Source organism: Rhinolophus sinicus, linkage group LG03 (genome assembly GCF_036562045.2).
Source record: "Rhinolophus sinicus isolate RSC01 linkage group LG03, ASM3656204v1, whole genome shotgun sequence".
NCBI lineage: Eukaryota > Metazoa > Chordata > Mammalia > Chiroptera > Rhinolophidae > Rhinolophus > Rhinolophus sinicus.
This window is the reverse complement of record NC_133753.1, coordinates 61,300,342-61,315,293: the sequence shown is the minus strand read 5'-3', so window position 1 is coordinate 61,315,293 and position 14,952 is coordinate 61,300,342. Positions and strand designations below refer to the sequence as shown.

The 14,952-nt window shown below is 49.5% G+C and overlaps 2 protein-coding genes across 2 annotated transcripts; one reads left to right on the top strand and one right to left on the bottom strand.

Moving 5' to 3' along the window:
- Positions 1-7: 7 nt before the first annotated feature.
- Positions 8-3,914, top strand: DUOXA2 (dual oxidase maturation factor 2). The gene is made up of 6 exons (XM_019725307.2): positions 8-423; positions 1,538-1,595; positions 1,872-2,006; positions 2,254-2,467; positions 2,764-2,978; positions 3,580-3,914. The coding sequence occupies exons 1-6, from the start codon at positions 277-279 to the stop codon at positions 3,771-3,773; spliced, it is 963 nt and encodes a 320-aa protein (XP_019580866.2). The 5' UTR covers positions 8-276; the 3' UTR covers positions 3,774-3,914.
- Positions 3,915-4,640: 726 nt separating this feature from the next.
- DUOXA1 (dual oxidase maturation factor 1) lies at positions 4,641-14,942 on the bottom strand. The gene is made up of 9 exons (XM_019725561.2): positions 14,827-14,942; positions 14,448-14,707; positions 14,052-14,129; positions 8,040-8,216; positions 7,669-7,726; positions 6,869-7,003; positions 6,405-6,618; positions 5,939-6,156; positions 4,641-5,259 (listed from the first exon to the last, which is right to left on the bottom strand). The coding sequence occupies exons 4-9, from the start codon at positions 8,184-8,186 to the stop codon at positions 5,003-5,005; spliced, it is 1,029 nt and encodes a 342-aa protein (XP_019581120.2). The 5' UTR covers positions 8,187-8,216; positions 14,052-14,129; positions 14,448-14,707; positions 14,827-14,942; the 3' UTR covers positions 4,641-5,002.
- Between the last annotated feature and the right edge of the window lie 10 nt (positions 14,943-14,952).

Here is a 14,952-nt window from a genome sequence, read left to right as displayed (position 1 = left end):
CTTGCTGGGCACTCTGCCGGTGCTGCTATAAAAGGGGTCCCGAGTCCCGCGCGTCCTCCAAACGCAGAGCGAATCTGTAGAACCGCGAAGATAACTGTCCACAGCAAGTGAGAAATAATTCTGACACCGCCCTGGCGAGTCGAGGGACTCAGACTTGGTCAACATCAGGTTGCACCCTTGCACGCAACGAGAGGGATAAAAAGAAGTGGAACCCGGGCTCCGACATCAAGGACGCGCTCTCCGTGCACAAGCAGACTTAGCTTGCCGGGCTGCAGCATGACTCTCTGGGATGGCGTGCTGCCTTTTTACCCCCAGTCCCGGCATTCAGCTGGCTTCAGCGTCCCGCTGCTCATCGTCATTCTGGTGTTTTTGAGCTTGGCCATCAGCTTCTTGCTCATCTTGCCCGGGATTCGTGGCCACTCGGTAAGGGGGTGCTAGAAGCTCGGGTCTGGATGGAGGGCGTCACGGACAGCTTATTTCTGGAGGACCCAGGACGGGTAAGACTGTGGAAACGACCTCAGTCTGAAGAGTCAGGATGAAGCACTGAACCAGAATAGGTGGAGCAGACGCAGAAATCTGGTGCAGCAAGCAACCCCTTCCCAAAGACAGAGAGAGGTCCCATTCAAGATATCCTAGAGACTGACCCCAGCATGATCATTTAGGAGGCTGTTGAGAGTGGGTGCCCCATTCAGTGATCCTGGGGCCGATTCTAATCTTCACATGATGCCAGAGCCTCCTGCATCTCCCCAGAATGCAGCTCCACTCTAGTCCCCACCCCCATCCAGTCCTCTAGGTAATATCTGTGTGTTGAGACTCCTGTGTGTGGGTGCCACCATCCTAAGGACTCAAGACACTCAAGCAAGGGATTCAAAGTTGTAGTAGACTGGGCACTTTCCCTTAGACTCCCCGCCCTCCCAGAATCTAAGTTGTCTGTTTTCAAGTCTAGGAGGATCTAGACTTGACTTGCGTTGGTTCCCTGGGAAATTGGCGCACCTAGAAATATCTGGGAGGCTGTGTTCCCACCTCTTCTACTTTGGTGACCAAATCCTGGGTCCTCCCTCTCTTGGGAGAGGTAATGCCTGCCTGCCTAGCACTTCTGGACTCACTGAGCCTCACCATAGCAGTGACCAGAAAAGGAGGTAGAACCAGGACCAGGAGCCAGATAGCTGGGGGGAGGGGGAGGGAAGGGGCAGGGGGGAGGGGACAGCAGGAGGGGTGGGGGTGGGGGGGTGGGGGGGGAGGTAGTGGAAGAGCACCAGGCAGGCAGACAACCCGGTTGCAGGGTGAACTGGGAGTGGGGCTGGGGAGGTAGAAGCTCAAGGCCAGTAAACAGAAATGCCAGAGGCTCAGAGGGACATGTAGAAAACGCAAGCCTTACTTGAACCTCAAAACATCAGGAATATAACTGGGAAAAGACTGTGGGGCAAAATAGGGCAGTTGCAGGGGTACTAAAGATCCCGGTGACATGGGGTTAAAGGAGGTCTCGGGGGCTCTGGTTGAGCAGTATCGAGGCTTGACCTAGTACTTGTTCCCGCAGCGCTGGTTCTGGTTGGTGAGAGTTCTTCTAAGTCTGTTCATAGGCGCAGAAATTGTGGGTGAGTGTGTGGTGCAGGGGATGGGGAGAGACCCTAGGGGGAGGAAGAAGGTGGGCAGAGGGCACTGGGAAAATGAAGAACTGGGGTTGGTTTCCTGCTCCTTCTCCCCATCTCCGGCTCTTTCTAGTGCCCACTCTTCTGCCTTACCACTACACCACATTCGATCCCTAGACCCCACCTTTCTCTCTGCAGTGTCCCACCTCCCATCACCACTCTCTCAATTCCATCTCCCCAATCCTCTCCCTAACCGCCCCCATCGTGTATCTCTCCCCACAGCCGTGCACTTCAGCGCAGAATGGTCAGTAGGTAGGGTGAACACCAACACATCCTACAAGGCCTTCAGCGCAGCACGCATCCGAGCAGACCTCGGTCTGCATGTGGGCCTGGAGGGAATTAATATCACACTCAAAGGTGAGGGGGCTGGGGCAAAGCAAACTCCTGGGGTGGGCAGACACCATGGTTGGGGGAGTGTGGCAGGGGCAGCTGCAGGACCTTTCAGATCCCACAGACTCAAATAACTTTTGGTCCTCATGGATTTGTGTTTTCCCCCAACCACTGCCAAACCCATTTCTCTTGCATCCCAACTTTCCTATCGGAATCAGCTTAGTTGCTGGGTTTCCGGCTGTGAGCAGCCCCATGACCCCGCCGGCCTCTGCAGGGACCCCAGTGCAGCAGCTGAACGAGACCATCAACTACAACGAGCAGTTTCGCTGGCGCCTGGGCGAGAACTATGCCGAGGAGTACGCGGAAGCGCTGGAGAAGGGGCTGCCTGATCCAGTTCTCTACTTGGCGGAGAAATTCAGCAGGAGCAGCCCCTGCGGACTCTACCGCCAATACCGGCTGGCGGGACACTACGCCTCGGCCTTGCTGTGGTGAGAGATAGAAGGAAGGAAGGCATCGCGCGCGCGTGTGTGTGTGTGTGTGTGTGTGTGTGCGCGCGCGCGCGCGTGTGTGTGGCTCAGGAGGTCAAGACTTCTGCACAGACCTTCGGAATCCGGAGAGACCCAGCAACGGTTGGAAGTCGGCTACACCCCTTGGGGTTTTCCCCTGGGCTTCCGCCACCTCGCCCAGCTTATCGTTCTGGAGTTGGGCCATAGAGGAAGCGAGGCTGTGGGAGCCAGGGAGGGCTGGGAGAAGCTGGATCACAGCGTAGCTGATCCTCCCGCAGGGTGGCGTTCTGCCTCTGGCTCCTCTCCAACGTACTGCTCTCCATGCCCGTCCCGCTCTATGGAGGCGTGGCGCTCCTGGCCACCGGTTCGTTCGCGCTCCTATCTGTCGTGGTCTTCGCCTCCATCGCCAGTGTGCCGCTCTGTCCTCTCCGCCTCGGCTCCTCCACGCTCACCACTCACTACGGTGCCGCCTTTTGGATCACGCTGGCCACCGGTGAGGACCGAGCGGATGGGCCTGGGGCGGCTGGGGATGGGGATGCGATTTATACCGGTGCACTTTCCAGTTTATAAAATGTGTTCACCTACAGTGTTTCCCGGAAAATAAGACCTACCCCGAAAATAAGCCCCAGTTAAGATCTCAGCCAGACAGACGCATTTAGTACCTTATGACGATGGTCTAAAAGATGACATGATTGTAATTGAATAAATGTAGATTGTTGTACATGAAAAAATAAGACATCCCCTGAAAATAAGCCCTAATGGAGCAAAAATTAATATAAGACCGGGTCTTATTTTCAGGGAAACAGTATATTACCAATTTGCCCCTCTCAATATTTCATAGAGGCAGGCACTGTTATGCCCATTTTACAGATGAGGGGAAGGGGGTTCAGAATAGTTCGGTGTCTTGCCCAGTTAGCACACGAACCCCTATATCATGTAATCCATGTTAGAGGTGTGTGTGTGTGTGTGTGTGTGTGTGTGTTTCTGTGTCGGTCAGGAAATGTGAGGGGCGGCCTCAAATAGATGGAAGGGACAGGCCGGGTTCTGTCCCAGAGCCCTGACCGCCCCCTTTCCTCGTGTCTGCGCTGCTGCAGGGGTCCTGTGCCTCCTCTCGGGAGGAGCCGTGGTGAGTTCCCACTATGTTTGGCCCAGCGCTCTTCGTACCTTCTTGGACCTAAACGTCAAGGACTGCGGTAACCAGACAACAGGGGGCTCGCCTCTCAATTTCAAAAACCCAATACACAAGCAATTCGGGGCCTCGGACTCACCGATCAGTACTAACCTATAGAAGAGACGCCTACTCCGCCTCGGTCACCAGTAGGCCAGGAGCAGTGCTCCGGGAGCAGCGCTGCGCTGCGGGAGTAGCGCTGCGCTGCGGGAGTCCAGAGAAAGGTGGGCAGCCTCAGATACGCGCCATAAATAAATGTTTTCCTTTGTTTTTAAAAACTTTTCCCCCATTAATTTCCATGGCTTCACTAGGCTCTTGGGGCACACGCGCTGTCGGGAGACTTCTCTGGGCTGGAGGTAAAACAGAACTTTCTCCTCTGCCTTGAACATTCTCTTTCTCTGCCTTGCCACGAACCCACCCGGCATCTCTGTCTGAAGAATCCGGAGAAGCCCGGGAAATGCTCTGGGAGAGGGTAGCCCTCTAGTGAACCCAGAGGAGAACCGACAGGAGCCAGCATCTTCCTGTGTTGCCCCAGGTGGATGGTAAGACGCAGTGACCAGGCAGATCACCCTTCCACTGACCCTGTGGGATTCCCCCTTCACTGGCCCAGCTAAGCGAGCTAACAAGGAATGGTATTTTGGAGTTTAAGGAATGGTGTCTGAGGCCCAAGGTAGATGTCAGCAAGGCTTAAAAAAGTAAATCCTGGGATTTTTTTTTTAGGTCCTTGGCAAGTCCTACAATTTTATTTGGCAAATTTGAGAACTGAAGCTCAAAGAGAATGTGGCACAATTGGTTAATATTATACCTGGGATGAGAAGTTTGGTTTCTTCTCCCACCCAGTGCTGTTTTTCATTGTACCAAGAGGTCACACAAGGTGGGGAAGTAAAGAAAGAACAAAGGTGACCCAGAAAAAAGGAAAACAAGAGGTGCAGAAGGCTGAGAGGGACCACAAGTGAATCACATGGTAACCACCTCCATTCTACACACACACACACACACCATTATGTGGGTGAAGTTGGGTTTCAATAAATGACCCTCGAAAAGGCAACTCATCAAAGAAAGGCAGGGTTGTTATGTGGAAACTGCTCAGCAGGGACCCAAGGAGCAGCCATGCTTGGTCTTACCATGTGACAAGGTTTACGGGCAGCCCCAACATGTGTTCAGCACCTTAGAGCTTTTGTCTTGTTTTTTAACACCAATAGGTAGAGCCTGCTTTTTGTACTCCACCTACAGACTAGGGCTGGGAGGCTGATACAATTTATCCTGTGGGCAGGTCTGGTGGTTTTGTGCGGCTCCAATGAGGTCTGGAGCCAGATCAGAAGTCTGGGTGGCCACCAAAGAGAGGAACCTTATAGGGCATGGTCAGGCACACTGCGGTGCTCCTCTTCACAGCATCCCTTGGAGGAAACCTCTGACAGAGGAATGTCCTGAGGTTCAGGACTCTCAGCTGTGGACTGGTAGCTGGGGCTCAGGAGTCCCCCTTCCTCAGGATTCCACTCCAGCCCAGGGTTCTCCCCCACACTGTGGTTGAAGAAAACCTTCAGCCTGTGGGGATGCATCCTGTGGGCCACCCCCATGGCCAGGCCCAGCAGCACACAAAGCAGTCCTGGGGATGAGGCAATCGGCATCTCGCTTAGTGATGGTGATACCCTCCCACGGACATTTTCTCCCATGGACATCAGAAATCTAAGGGAGGCTTGGCATCCCTACTTCAAGGCAACTTGGACTCAGAGAGGTGACTGGCTTTGGGTCATGCGGCTGGTGTGGCTCTGTTGTGAGTTTTGGACTCTTAGCCCAGTGGTCTTTCAATTGGAGAGAGAGAGAGCTGGGGGAAGGGCAGGACATAGAAGAGGAGGCATGGGAAAGGACATGAGGGATAGACATAGTGCGACAGGAGAGGACAATAAAACTACAGGACAATTTAAGACAATGGAGGCAGGGACAGAAAGGTTCTAGAAATGGGGGACTCAGAGAAGAGTGTTTGGGGAAAGTGGGTGGGGGGACATGAGATTAGAAGATTTGGGAAAGAGCTGAGTGAAGAGAGTTAGGGGACAAGGGACATGACAGAGAAAGGGAGAAGACACAGGGCAGTAGGCATACATGAGGAGGGAGGGGGGTGGAACTGGGGAGAGAAAACCTGGAGATGAGGGATATAAGAAGGATGGGGCTTTAAAGAGGGGGAAGGCATCCTGGCCCCCAGACTCTCAACCCCACCAACATGATGGTCCCTGACCCTCCCTCCCTGGCCCTGAGCTCTCCAGCCTGTCTCCAGGGTTGGGCCTCACCTGTAGTCAACGTGATCCAGAAGGCAGGTCCACGGTGAGTGGGCAGTGTAGCAGTGCCCAGGCGCAGGGGACAGGGTGGGGTGAGTGATGTGGCCATGGAGAAGAAGAGCAGTCCCAGCAGCTGGAAGATCCCCGTGGCCAGCAGCATGTGGCCACCATAGACCAACACGGGCATGGACAGCATCACATTGGCCAGCAGCCAGCAGAGGAATGCCACCCTGGAGAGCCAGGACCTGGTGAAGGCCAGCCCAGGCACCTCTACCAGGAGGGGCCCAGGCGGAGGCTCAGGGACCCAAGGATACCCCAAAGATGTGAGGAAGGGATTTCTGCCTGTGGGCTTCCCAAGCAAGTACTGTGGTGACTGGTGCCCGCCTGTCCCACCAGGGACCTCCACATGAGTGGAGGAGAGATGGCTAGAAACCCTGTTCCTGGATGTAGGCAAGCAGGGTCTCCATCCCACCCTCACCACAGAATGGCCGAGGTGTAGTGTCCTGCCAGGCGGTACTGGCCATGCAGGCCACATGGGCTGTTCGGGGTGAACTTCTCAGCCAGGTAGAGCACGGGGTCCGGCAGCCCCTTCTCCAGTGCCCTTGCATACTCCTCAGCATAGTTCTCGCCTAGCTGCCAGGTGAATTCCTCATTGTAATTGATGGTCTCATGCAGCTGCTGCACTGGGGTCCCTAGGAAATGGGGCAGCTGTGCTCAGCAGGGACCCAAGGGTCAGAGTGGGGTATTTGCCTGGGTAGAGGCCCACCACACTGGGCAAAGGGACAGGAGCTGGTCTCAATGGAGAGAAGGCAGCATCCAAGGCCTAGGAATTTCCCTCCTATCATTCCCCAATCTTGTAGCTCTTTAGACCACACCAAACTATATCCCAAAGACACAGAACAGAGCCTTCCTGCTCCCTCACAGATAAGAGCCCTCTCTCACCTGTGAGTGTGATGTTGACTCCTCTCAGTCCAATCTGCAGCCCAACATCAGCACTGATCCACTGGGAACTGGAAGCTTTATATGATGTGTTGGTGCTGACCAGGCCCACGGACCACTCAGAACTGAAATTCACAGCTGGGGTTGGGGAATTAGACATATAGGAACTCAGGAAGGTCTGGGCATTGCTGGGTTAGAGTCAGAGGGAGAGCTACAAGGGAACCATGTCTTTTGTACTCACAACTGTGTATCCATTAACTAGCCTAGGGTCTGGCTCATGGCTGGTTTGCCAACAATATGTGTGGGATGAATAAACGGGTAAGAATCCAAGATTTCCCTTGGTCTAGTCCTCTTACACCTTCCCTCCCTTCCTCCCCCCATTTAGGGAGAGCTACTCAAACAGCTGGGGGAGGAAACATTAACATAATAAACCATGCTGGGCAAACACAGCTTCAACATAGAAATTTTCCATCTCTCCTATTTGCCTAATTCTCAAAGCAAAGAAAGCAGCCCTCCCTCACTTCCTCCCTCCAGTCTCCAAAGACCCTCTTTCCCACAGACATTCATTTTGACCTACTTTCCTCTGAATAAAAATGTTAGGAAGATTGGAGAGATACATCCAGGATGGTATCCCAGAGCCCACACCCTTCAGGGCAAGGGTAAGAGTGAGGGGATAAGGCCATGTCTGGAAGCCCACCCCGAAGCAGAGACCGATGTGGGGAAAGAAGGAGAGGCCAGGCCAGCTGCTGAGGGAACCAGAAGGGATGGAGGCACTGCCCAAGTCAGCTGTGCTTTGCACTCACCCAGGATCACAGCCCCGATGAATAAGCTGGTCACCACCCGCAGCAGCCAGAACAGCCTCTGAACCATAACAGGGTGGCGGTTTTAGGAAGGAGCACCCTCCTTCCAAATCCACCCTTCCTCTTTCCAGACTTGGGGAGGGTGCTCTTAAACAGGTCACTTGGTCAGTTGAGATCAGAGTGCCTGGCACATAAATTGGTCCTTAATAGTCATCTGTTGAATCAGCGAGTGGGGGAGCTTTCTGTTGGGGGAGGGTGCTTTCTCAGGACTGAAGCTTCTTTCTGAGACTGGTGATAGTCAGAGTCTGGCCCCCTCACCTTGAGGCCAAGTTCTCTCTTGGGGTGGGGTCTCCAGGTCTGGGTTTGTTTCTCACCATTTTGCCCCGAATGCCAGGCAGGATGATGATGAAGGTGACCAGTGCAGTCAGAAAGATGGTGATGATGACAGCTAAGGTGGTGTCCATTGGAAAGGTTGGCTTGGGGCCAGCATAGAAGGGGAATGTGTGTCCAAAAGCAGCCATTTTGGTGGGGTTGTGCGGTAGAGGCAGATGCTGTATAACAACAATAGATGTTTATTGAGTGCCCTCTATGTGCCAGGTACTGTTCTTGGAGATACTGCCGAGAACGAAACAAACCAGGCCCCTCTTCTCTGGAGCTCACCAGACTCCACTGTTACTGCCACTTCACGGCCCCTCAGCCATCCATCTCCCCATGTTTTTGCTGTATGAGAATGAGGGTCTTGTCAATCAGTCTCTGTCACCCCACGCTCCCTTCCTAACTCCCAGGTTCTCTAAATCAGTGCCACCACTACCCTGCAGGCTTCTCTGCTTCCTCTGGGACTTTCCTAAGAAATATAATGCTCTTATCTCCCTCAGGCCTCCAGCACAAGCAGACAGATCACGGAACATAAAAAGAGCTATATTTACTATCAAGTAAAAGCGTAAGGGTGACAGATGGTACAGGTTGCAAAAAGACTGGCTTTCCTCCTCAGTCCCCAAAGGAACAAAGGCCAGACAGCTCTGCTAAGTATATAATCCAACTACAACATCAGAGGGCTGATTCCCAGACCTGGCACTGCCCACACTGGTCTGTCCAGCTTTCTCAAGCACTGGCTCCTGCTCTGGCAACTCAAGAACAATTGAGCTGAATTGAGTTCATCTCAGTAAGCACTGAAGGAGCGCCTGCCTGCACCAGGAACAGTGCTGGGGCCAGATGTCCTTGTACCCCACACATCAACAGGAGCCTTCCTCCTTGACTCAAATTCCCAGGCCTCATTTCAGCTCGAGTCCTGGCTCTGCCTCTCCCTGAATTTCAGAGCCAGTTTGACTTTAGTTTGTCCCTTTGCAGATAGGATATTGAGGAAATGGTACCTGCACTTACTGTTTTGGTAAATCCAGACAGAATGGATTACAAGACATGCTATTATTTTATGTACCACAAAGAAAGAAACAAAGAAAAAAAGAAAGAAAGAGAGAGAGAGAGAAATTTTAGAAAGAAAAAATAAATTTTAGAAAGAAGGAAAGAAAGAAAGACAGAGACAGAAAGAAAGGAAGGAAGGAAGGAAAGAAGGAAGGAAGAAAGGAAGGAAGGAAGGAAGGAAGACATTACCAATTAAACCATGACAGCCATTGTTGGTAAGATAGACCTCAATTTCAGAAATGCCAAAAGGTGAAAAAAAAATGCATCTTACAATCAGTGAGCCCAGCTCTGCTCATTTCCCTGCATATGATTTATTTTGGGGCCTTGGTTTGCCCAGGAGGCTCCATGATTTATAGTTTGACCAGGTAGTATCTTGTTAACTGATATAGTGAAAGAATAAGCTTCGGAATTGAGCAACCGTGTTTGAATTCCGCCTCTGCCTCTTGCAATTTATTTGACCTTATAGAGACTTGGTTTTACAGAAAAATAGGGATGATAGTAATGTTTACCTCACAGTGTCATTGTGAGTATGAAATGAGATTGTGTATGTAAAGTTCTAAAAATACGACCTGAAACAGTAAAATCAATAAATGGAAGCTACCAGATTGGAAAGAAGGGGGCATTTTATTACTCCATTTATCTATTTCTCCAATCCTTCTTGTAGGCTGAAATCAGTTCTGGCTCTGGTTCCAGTTCTTCAGTAACTAATTTTTCAAAAATATGTGTACACTTATTTTATTTATTGTTTATTTAAGTATAGCTGGTACACAATATTATATTAGTTATATTAGTTTCAGGTGTACAATACAGTGATTCAACATTTTTATACCTCACAATGTGATCACCCATTAATTCTGGTAATCATCTGTTCAGTAACTAATTTTATAACATTGGGCAGGTAAATAACAGCTTCCTTTGTCCTTGGTTTCCTTATCTGCAATTGGATATGATGACCTTTGGGTCCTTTCTAGCTCTAAATTCAGTGATTCTCCTACAACACACCGTAGCTTCCAGCCTTCCCCTCTCTTTCTGGGTTGGCCACGTCCTTGTGTGCCCTCTGGAGGTAGCATGATGTCAGGCAAAGAAGCAGAGAGATAGACAGTTTTAATTTTTCATCCTGTCACATAACCTCTGAGTCTCAGTTTTAACATGAAGTTTTGCTTTTTTATTAACTTATTAATTCTCTCATCCCAGAGGAATGAGTAGCTCTTTTCTCCTGGGCTCTGACTCCAATTTTACCTGCTTTCACCACCACCTTTCTCATCAGTTATCCCCCTTTTTCTTTGCAACTTTGAAGCTTCCCTTTCTCTGCTGGCTCCTTCTCTCAAGGATATATTTACCTTTCTCCAACCTTAAGAACACAAAGAAAAGGGACTCTCTCCCTTGACCTTCTGGGTCCCCTCCAGCTACTGTCTTTTCCAGTCTCTTCCTTTCACAGCCAGGCTTTTTGGAAAAATAGTTTATGTTGGTATTTCCATTGCCTTATCTCCTCAACTCATTCCAATCTGACTTCTCCCCTTCTCCAAATTCTCCATTAGGTCACTATGTGCTAAATCCAGAGAACTTTTCACTTTTCATCCTTCTTGACCTCTCTGTAGTATTTGACACTGTGGACCACTCCTTCTTTCTTCGAACTTTTCCTCCTTAGACCTCCATGACACCACGTTCTCCTGAGTCTCCTGCCTTTGGCCATCTCTTTGGTGGCTCCTTTGCTAGTTCTTCCTCCCTCTTAAATGTTTATGCTCTCCAGGATTCTGTCTTGGCTCTCTTCTTTTAGCACTCTTCATGATTCCTTGGGCAAACTCATCCATTCCTATGGCTGATGCTTCTCAAATCTATGCCTCCAGGTAGATCTCCTACCTAGGTGCCAAACACAAAAGGATCATTATCCCACGGACATTTTCACCTGGATGTTCCTTGGGTGCCTCAAATTTAACAGGTCCCAAACTGAATTCACTGTCTCTATTCTGCTTTTGATTCTGTTTTGTCTCTTTAGTGGCCTCACCACCTCATTAATCAAATAAGCCAGAGACCTGGAACAGCTTACCTCCTAAATATTTCTTGAACCCATCCATGCGTTCCCTTCCCTACTGCCTCAGAGCTAATTCAGCCTCACCCTGTCTTGCCGGGTGCCAAACAATTTTTCTAACAAGAAAATGTAATTATTTCAGTTTTTTCCTCTGGGTAAAATCTAATCTTTTCACCATCACCTAGAAAGTCTTTTGTGATCTGGTCCCACCTACCCTTTCATCTCCACCTTTTGCCCAGTCTAATCTCTAGCCACACTGAACTACTGGCCTCTCCCTGAATCTGACATGCTCTTTCAAGCCTTCATGCCTTTGTATATGTTATTTCCTCCGTCTGGAATGCTCTTACCTTCTTGGCAAACTCCTTTTCACCCTTCAAGTCTCAGCTTGTGTTAACTCCTCTGTGAAATTTCCTCTGATGCCATCAGGTCAGTGTAGATCTTTCTACCTCTAGAGTTCTGACTGCATTTTGAACATACCTCCATGATCCCAGTAACTACAATATACTCCAATTGTTTGAACATCTCTCTCTCCTTTAGCTTCCAATCTCCTTAAGGACAGGGACTTTGTTTTTCCATCTTTGCATCACCTGCACTTAGAATATATTAATCAGTCTATGGCTCAAATGAATGACTATATGAATAGGTTCCTCTCTGCAGGTGGCATCTTCTGTTTCCACACACAAGAGGGAGCTATGCTCCCTCCTTGCCCAGTACCATACATACTCTCGTTCAACATTAACTGAGTATCACCAGTATAGAGCTAAGGACTGGGCAGGAAAGGATTTGGCCAATGCTGTTAATTTTTAATGCTTTCACAAAGTTTTCAGAAAGCCTCTTCAATAGTTGGAGTCTTCAAGCATGAATGTTCGTGTTTAATTGAATCTGAAACATACATTTCAACTCTAGCTAAACATGAGTAACTAAGAATTTGTGGATTATTGTTGTATAATATGTGATAGTGATATTTATTTTAAAGCAGATGTTTATTGGTCTAAGAATTTTTTATTTATTACACCTACACTGAAACTATTAGAATTCTGATAAAAGGCTATTTTTTTATTATTTTTTTTTAGAAATGGCTATAAAATGTAGAATATTTTGGTTAGGAAGATAAGAAGATAAAGCAAATTTGCTAATAGTAAGAATACATGTTATATGCTGGAAGTTCAAAAACAAATATTTGCAATATAAGCAAATAAAAATTATAATGTATTTTAGTCAAGGCCACATTATTCCTGCATTTATTTGAAAGAGGGGTTATAAAATATTTTACAAGAATGGCTCATCTCTATTAACATGGTGCTTCAAAGAAACACTAACAAAAGGTTTTCTGTATGGTAAGTTCAGAAGAATAATGTTAACTTATTTCCAATTCTCCAAAATATTTACTGAAGATGGAAAAAGCAAAAAGAGAGTTGGTGAATAAAATTGACCTTGATTCATTTCTTCTTGTTTACTTTAATAAATTAAGTGTGCCTTAATTTACATTGACTCATTTAAAGTTAATTTTTCATGACCCTGATCTTAATTTGCTTTTAATTATTAAGCTAACAGCCCTTCTGTATGAAGAGGTGGGACTAAAATGTGAAAAGTCCCCACATCCAGCAATCCTGCTTTTCCTACGAAGCTTATAGTTTCCCTCAGGAACGTCTTCCTCCCTGGCTTGCCAAGGAGGGTCTGACAGCAGAATTTCTTCTATTCTGATAAAAATCTCATGGCAGTCTTCACTTGACCCACTTCTCTCCCAGCTCACAACACTATGATTGGTATATATAGTATATATATATATATATGCAATGTATATTGATATAAATAAGCACAAGATACAGACATACACCTACAAGTTCATGTCAACAGAAATATAGGCACAAGAAGGAAATGGTTCTAAATAACACAGACATCTAGACATAAAAACCTCCATCAGAGGCCCCTGTGACAAAATTGGGGTGCTTTCTCACTGGGGCGAGACCAGTCCTCACACTTTGGAGTCCTCCCTTCTCACCTGGCCTGGAGAGGTGAGGGACACCTTTCTTTTCCCTTTCTGAAGTCCCTTAAAATACTGAAGTATTTCTCATACTCAGTAGTATTTCAGACAATCCTTACCTACCGTAGCATGAAGTGGGGTTCCCGCATATGTATGAGGGGTGGGCGAGAAATAGTTACAATCTTTAAGAAAACTCATCCTAGTACAAGCTCCAGTCTTTAGCATCCAAAGTTCTTATGTGCTTTCTTAGTGCTCTGTGACCTCTCATAGCTTGACAAGAACTTCTCCTTCCTGAAGTCTCCTCCTGTCCCCTGCCCCGTCTTCTGGAACCCATAGAATAAGGACCACTAATTCTTTAAGTGCCTGGAGTTGCCAAGAGCTCTGATTGGTTATATACAGCTACTAGAATGTGATGGTTTGTTTCTGGTTGGGATTGATTCCATTAAAAGTTTACAGCTCTGGCTGGCAGAGGGGAACCTGTCAGGAACTCTTGTTCCGGCCTCTTCTCTTCAAAAAACGTTTGTGTGTGTGAAGGGGGTGGGGGTGAAGTGGGGGAATGTGTGTATGTGTGTTGTTGCAATAAAGGAGAAATTAAGTGTAGAAACAGAACAAGATCTGAAAAGCACGTTGAGGCAGGAACCCACAGCAAAGGCTGAGGTATTAGGATCCCAGGGATGCTGAATCATGCAAGCCAAACTAATCAGATTCCAGTTAAGCCCGGATGAAGATTCGGTGTCTGTAAGCCTTGTGTCGTGTATAGCCTTATGAAGTTTTTCTTACCTCCTCTCAATTTCCTACTAAACTTGCTCTTTGAAGATCTGAATTTTATCTGGGTGGGCACAGGAAGGGGCCCGGGCGAGGGCGGCACTTCAATGCCCCCTCCCAAACACAATCGGACCGCACAGACCCCAGCAGCCGCATCCCCGCCACTCACATGGAACCAGGGTTCCCTACCTTCCGCTCTTCCACACAATGTGTGCGTGGCAGCTTGCACCGCGGGCCTGCTCCTGTGGAACCTCACACGCAGCGTTCCTGAGGGTGGGACCCGGTCCGGATGTTGTCACCAAAACGCATGCCCTTTCCCTCGGTGGGGCTCCCTTCTAGCCTCCACTCTTCTAATTCACTTAAGAACCAGGTTATGACCGGATAAACCGGGTCCGGGGTGCTTCCCCGCCTCCCATTCCAAATCACTCTCGACCTTCTCAGACCGCACCCCAGCCTCTGTGGCGCGGTCCCCAACCTCAGCCTGGCACAGAGGAGGGACCAGTGCCTATCCTCTCCGCAGCCATCCCTCCAACCCCTCCTTCTCCTATCCCCATGTCCAGCACCCCGGGCAGCTTCAGCACAGACCTAGCGATGCAGTCCGGGGTCCCGCGGGGCGCGGGCGCCGTGAGACCCTCGATATCTCACGAGGAATCCAGGGATGGGAGGTCGTTACCGCAGACTTTCAACAGGGTCTGAGGACAGGTGCTTTGCGTGGACGCCTGGCCAGGTCTGCAGGTGTTGACGATACTCTTGGTCTTAGAGCCCAGATCGGACAGTGTGGACAGGATGTACGGAGTGCCTCCCCGTCGTTCCTCACCCTCTCGGTCTTCCGCCCTCTCCCAGCCCTAGCAGAACCGTAGAAGCAGACTTGACCTTTTCGCCGGCCACGTGGCTGTACTAGCCAAGCCCTCGCCACGGACCTACATCTTCCCCACCTGAGCCCTGCGAGCACGTGCAGTCTCACCTTGCGTGCGCCCCCGTCTCCTCGGGGTACCTCGGCGGTCCCCGGCGCGCGGGTTTCTATCCCGCCCCACTCCGCCCTGCCCCGCCTTAGAACTGGGGCGCGCCATCCCCTTTTCATCCCCCAGCC